The sequence below is a fragment of the Limanda limanda genome, chromosome 13 (assembly GCF_963576545.1).
Source record: "Limanda limanda chromosome 13, fLimLim1.1, whole genome shotgun sequence".
Taxonomy (NCBI): Eukaryota; Metazoa; Chordata; class Actinopteri; order Pleuronectiformes; family Pleuronectidae; genus Limanda; species Limanda limanda.
Window position 1 is genome coordinate 985934 of NC_083648.1, and position 5266 is coordinate 991199.

Genomic DNA, 5266 nt, shown 5'->3' on the forward strand with positions numbered 1-5266 from the left:
CACGGTGAATCCTATCAAACGCTGCACGTAGATCATAGAGAAAAAGAATCTAGATTCTCATTATCGTTCAGTGTGATTATCGTTCAGGACAGGATCAGGATTCTGTTCTCAGAAAGTTTTTATCTTCTCAAGTTACTTGCTGGTGACGGGTCCATAAGGGGTTTGTTTAATAAATGCTTCATAGCAGCCGTTTGAAGATGCCTGTCCTAGGAGATGTGTTTATGTTAAACATCTGCTGTAAATATGTCGCCATGGTAACTTCAGTGTTTTACTAAGATCACCTGTGCTACTGAAGAACAAATTGTATACTGATAACAAGCTGTGGTTCAGTAAATGTACCAACTCGTAAATAGCACCAGTATTATATCATAGAATACAACCAAAAATATTGCATTTTAAACACTAGTTATACAAATATGGCAGTATCATCAGCAAATTGGGCCTTAGAGGTAAAGATGACACCACTTATGTGAATATTGTGTTGCTTTAACACGAGTTGTATTTTTAATGAGACAAACTTCCAGTTGTTTGTAGTTAAAACAAAATCTTCAGACGGCTAAATTATGTTAATTATAAAAATACTTGAGTACAAGTACCTGAGTAAATGTATTTAGTGATAATCAAACACTGCAACTCGCACCAATGGAAGAACTAAAACAGTAAATACAGAAACCTGTCTAAAATGTACTTTAAGTATCAAAGTAAAAGTACTCAACAAGCACCTCTGTCTGAGTTTACTCAATTTTCACAAGTTTATTTTTAATAGTATAAGTCCATTTTTCTCTGATCAGATAAGCTTTTAAATTCAGTTGAAGTCAGTTTTTATTACTGATGCTTACATAAAGAGTTTTAAGTTTCCTTCATGTTTGAGCTGCGGCTTCCAACAGGTTCTCACCCCTGCTGCTGAAGGGCCCGACCCCAGGCTGCAGCCCTGTGACCTCTGACCCCTTCCTTCCAAAGACGCTTAACTCAAGAAGAACAAAACTGAGCAGACATGCAGAATACAACTCACAAAATAAAAGTCCGGTTTATTGTCAAACAACAAACTTCGCACATACATCAAAACAGGCCGTCATAAAACAAAAGGAAAAGAAAAGAGGCTCTTCTCTTCGGCCTGACCCCCCCCCCCACCCCCCCATACAAACAAACTAGTTATGGTACAGCTAAAGTACATACATTAAATTTACTGGAATGCTCTGAGTTCAACGGCTGAAGAGGTTTCTGTCCCGTGTTTAGCTTCTTACAAATCGGCTGAGATATCGTAACATGGTCAACCAAGTAAAATCTTTTCGTTTAAGAAGCACCGATTGGTCTGACGAGGTCGCTGCCCAGAGAGACACTGACCCCCCTTCCTAACAATATGTACAAAAATATAAAATGTAAATAAAAATACAAACAAATTCTTCTTTCATGTTGTTGTTGTTGTTGTTAAGCCTGACTTCTGCGTCGATGTGGTTCTTCTAGAAAATGTGCAGATTTGATGGGAGGCTCGTGTGTGGGTGTTTGTTTGAACTCTACTTGCTAATGACCATGTTGGAATTTTGTATTATTATTTTTCCTTTAAATGCGTCGTCCAGCCCCTCCCCCCCGTGACCTCTGAGCAGCCAGAGGTGAAGAACCTGGAGGATGTTCAGCAGGAGGTCGGCGGGAAAACGCATCAATCGTCATCGTCCGTTTTCTGCTTCTTGGTTTTGACGTCGTCCTGAAAAACAGAGAAGAGTTAATCTGGGAAACTCGTGGCGTGATGCGTCCGTTACAGAGCGCCGTGGGAGTCCCGCCTCACCTCATCATCATCATCGTCATCATCATCGTCATCGTCCTCTGCTGCTCGCTTTGTGCCACCCTCACCCTCGTCTTCATCTTCCTCCTCGTCTTCCTCGTCACCTGCAGGATGAACCGAATTCAGAGGTTGAGGACAACTTGAAGAAAATCAGAGTGAAAATTAAAGTAAAATAAAAAACATTTGCGCACCTTCGACATCATCTTCCTCGTCCTCCTCGTCCACCTCCTCATCCTCTTCATCATCTAGCTCAGGCTCGCCGTTCTCCTCCTTCTCCTGAACACAACAACAACAACCGTTTATTAACTGGTCTTTCGTAGGGTGCGGAGGATCCAGGGCGGCTCCAGGGTCCGGCCCCCCCGGTGGGAACAGGGCGGAGCCGACTCACCTTCCCGTTGGTGGCAGCATCTTTACCGTTCTCCTTCTCCTCCACCAGCTTCTTCTCCTTCAGGTCCTGGTGGAGACACAAACCAGAACATTCAGGCTGAGGCTTCCTTATGGCCTAGTTAGACGCGGTGCATTGTGGGAGCTGCTGATCCCCCCCCTCCCCCTCCCACTCCCCCTCCTCCCACTCCATCCTCTCTAATGTGTTGTAATCTGATACTCTGGTGTGTGGCCCCGGGGCACCCTGGGTATTGTAGTCTTCCGCGGGTTGCCTCTACCGACATATGTCACTAGACACGCCCGGGAGACGCACTGCAATACCCAGGATGCACCGCTCGGTTTAAAATAACACAGGAGGGCGCCGGAGGGAGGGGGGGGAGGAGGGGAGGAGGGGGGGGAAGGGGGTGAGGAGGCGGAGGCGACGCGCGTTGTAACGGAGCCTGAGACAATAGAACACGACACATGGCAGCCGAGGAGGAGCGGAACGGAAAGCGAAGATACGGAAAAAGATCGGGCTCAAACCCCCCGGGGCTTTTTTAAATCCCTGCGACGAAACCGACTCGACTCCCGGACCGGAAACCGAGTCGAGTACCGGTCCGGTCCGGGTCTGCTCGCCGGCGCAGATCCGGTACTGATCAGTTCCTCATCACAGCCTGTGGATCCGGGTCCGGGGGCAGGACTCGAACCCACGGACCCGCTGCGCGTAAAAAGGCGCGTGTGCGTAAAAACGCTCCATAACTATAAATAGCGGCTCCGCGGATTAACCCCCCCCCCCCCCTCCCCTCCGCTAGCGGGACCCAAAGCAAGTCCCAAACAGAGCAGCACAGCCCGGACACACACACAAACACACACACACACACGGACACACACACACACACGGACACACACACCGTGTTTCACCAAACAGAAAGAAACTTGTCCCCTCACATGAGACTCTCCGGTAACCGGAGGCTGAAGGAGCAGCAGCGACCTCCCGGAGCCGGTAAACAAACCGGGTCGGACCGGAGCGCCAGCCCGGAGGAGCCTCCATTCAAACATCCCGGGACCGACTCACACCGAGCCCGGGACCGACTCACACCGAGCCCGGGACCGACTCACACCGAGCCCGGTACTCCGCCGCGGGGATTTAACCTCGCCGTTAATTCGCGTTAAGCAGCAGCTCCGCAAGTTGTGGAAGAAGTGCGCGAATAATGCGCGTCAGTTCCGCGAGCACCGAGCTCCAACCGGAGCACCGGAGAGCCTCGGAGCACCGGAGAGCCTCGGAGCACCGGAGAGCCTCGGAGCACCGGAGAGCCTCGGAGCACCGAGCTCCAACCGGAGCACCGGAGAGCCGGAGCACCGACCGGAGAGCCGGAGCACCGGAGAGCCGGAGCACCGACCGGAGAGCCGGAGCACCGACCGGAGAGCCGGAGCACCGGAGAGCCTCGGAGCAACGAGCTCTAAGCGATGCACCGACCGGAGAGCCGGAGCACCGGGAACCAGCCGGAGCACCGACCGGAGAGCCGCTCGGTGCTCCGCGGCTCCGCAGGGTCCGGACCAAGGGGCTCTGTGCTCCGGCTCTCCGGTGCTCTGTGCTCCGGCTCTCCGGTCGGTGCTCCGCTTGGTGCTCCGGCTCTCCGGTGCTCCGGTGCTCCGCAGCCGCTGGATAAACACCGAAGCGGAGCCTCCTCCTCCCCGGTGTTATGTTCTCCATCAGTTCGGAGAAAAAGACGTAAACACCGGTTGTGTCCTCCTCCTCCACCGGCGCCTCCGCCAGAGTTCGCGGGGCCGATGGAGGAGGAGGTCCGGGGCTCCGGGCTCCGGTCCCCTGGTCCCCGGTCCCCTGTCCCCTGTCCCCGGTCCCCTGTCCCCGGTCCCCCGGTGAAGGAGCGCTGCTCGGCTTACCTTGACAGAGAGGTCGGAGCCGGACTCGAGTTTGGTGTCGGCCATTGTTCCGTGCTGGCTGTGATGAGGAGGTTCTGCTCTGCACCTCCTGCTCCTGCTCCTGCTCCTTGTGCCGCTGGCTCGAGCTGCTCCGGCCCGACACCCTGATATAGGCTGCGGGGCGGGGCGTCGAGGAGGAGGGCGGCCGCTGATTGGCTGCGGGCTCCACAGAGGTGTTCTCTTTCGCGCGTCGGAGTGGAACAATGGACGGTTTCTCCAGCCGGAGCCACGCCCCCTCCTGCTCCTCCTCCACGCCCCCTCCTGCTCCTCATCCACGCCCCCTTCTGCTCCTCATCCTTTCCTCCAGAAACAAAGATCCGGTCCCGATCAGAGCAGCGGGACCGGACCGGTCCCCCCACCCCGGTCCTCCCCCCCCTGTCCCCCCCGGTCCCCCCCCCCTCCGCCGCGGGAAACAGAGAAGGTCGAGTTCGCACCGAAGCGCGCGCGGTTTGACGAAGTGTCACTTTGATTGATTGACGTGATCTGGTGGAGCCCCGCCCCCCCAGCAGAGGACTCAGTTAAAATGTCTCTAGCGACTGAGACTCGGAGCACCGCCATGTCTGCCCTCCTGCTCCTCCTCCTCCCCTCCTCCTCCTGCTCCTCCTCCTCCTCTCCCTCCTCCTGCTCCTCCTCTTCCTCCTGCTCCTCCTCCTCCTCCTGCTCCTCCTCTCCCTCCTCCTGCTCCTCCTCCTCCTCCTCTCCCTCCCCCCCTCCTCCTCCTGCTCCTCTTCCTCCTCCTCCTGCTCCTCCTCTCCCTCCCCCTGCTCCCCTTCTCCCTCCTCCTCCTCCTCCCCCCCTCCTCCTCCTCCTCCTCTCCCTCCTCCTCCTCTTCCTCCTCCTGCTCCTCTTCCTCTTCCTTGTCCTCCTCCTGCTCCTCCTCCTCCTCCTGCTCCTCCTCTCCCTCCTCCTCCTGCTCCTCCTCTCCCTCCTCCTGCTCCTCCTCCTTTTCCTCCTCCTCTTCCTCCTCCTGCTCCTCCTCCTCCTGCTCCTCCTTCACCCTCCTCCTCCTGTTCGTCCTCCTCTTCCTCCTCCTCTTCTTCCTCCTCCTCTTCTTCCTCCTCCTTCCCCTGCTCTTCCTCCTCCTCCTGCTCCTCCTGTTCTTCCTCCTCCTCTTCTTCCTCCTCCTTCCCCTGCTCTTCCTCCTCCTCCTCTTTCTCTTCCTCCTTCTCCTGCTCTTCC

The 5266-nt window shown here is 55.1% G+C and overlaps 1 protein-coding gene across 1 annotated transcript; it reads right to left on the bottom strand.

Moving 5' to 3' along the window:
• Positions 1–1131: 1131 nt before the first annotated feature.
• Positions 1132–4182, bottom strand: ptmab (prothymosin alpha b). The gene is made up of 5 exons (XM_061084177.1): positions 4049–4182; positions 2169–2234; positions 1972–2056; positions 1784–1884; positions 1132–1702 (listed from the first exon to the last, which is right to left on the bottom strand). Exons 1-5 carry the CDS (start codon positions 4091–4093, stop codon positions 1658–1660), a joined length of 342 nt encoding a protein of 113 aa, XP_060940160.1. The 5' UTR covers positions 4094–4182; the 3' UTR covers positions 1132–1657.
• Between the last annotated feature and the right edge of the window lie 1084 nt (positions 4183–5266).

Excerpts from the sequence above, each read along its gene's own strand:
- ptmab (XM_061084177.1), bottom strand. The coding sequence starts at position 4,093 with ATGGCCGACACCAAACTCGAGTCCGGCTCCGACCTCTCTGTCAAG. Across the intron at positions 2,057-2,168 it reads ATGCTGCCACCAACGGGAAG|GAGAAGGAGGAGAACGGCGA; the intron begins GTGAGTCGGCTC and ends TGTTGTGTTCAG. Across the intron at positions 1,885-1,971 it reads CGAGGAAGATGATGTCGAAG|GTGACGAGGAAGACGAGGAG; the intron begins GTGCGCAAATGT and ends TTCATCCTGCAG.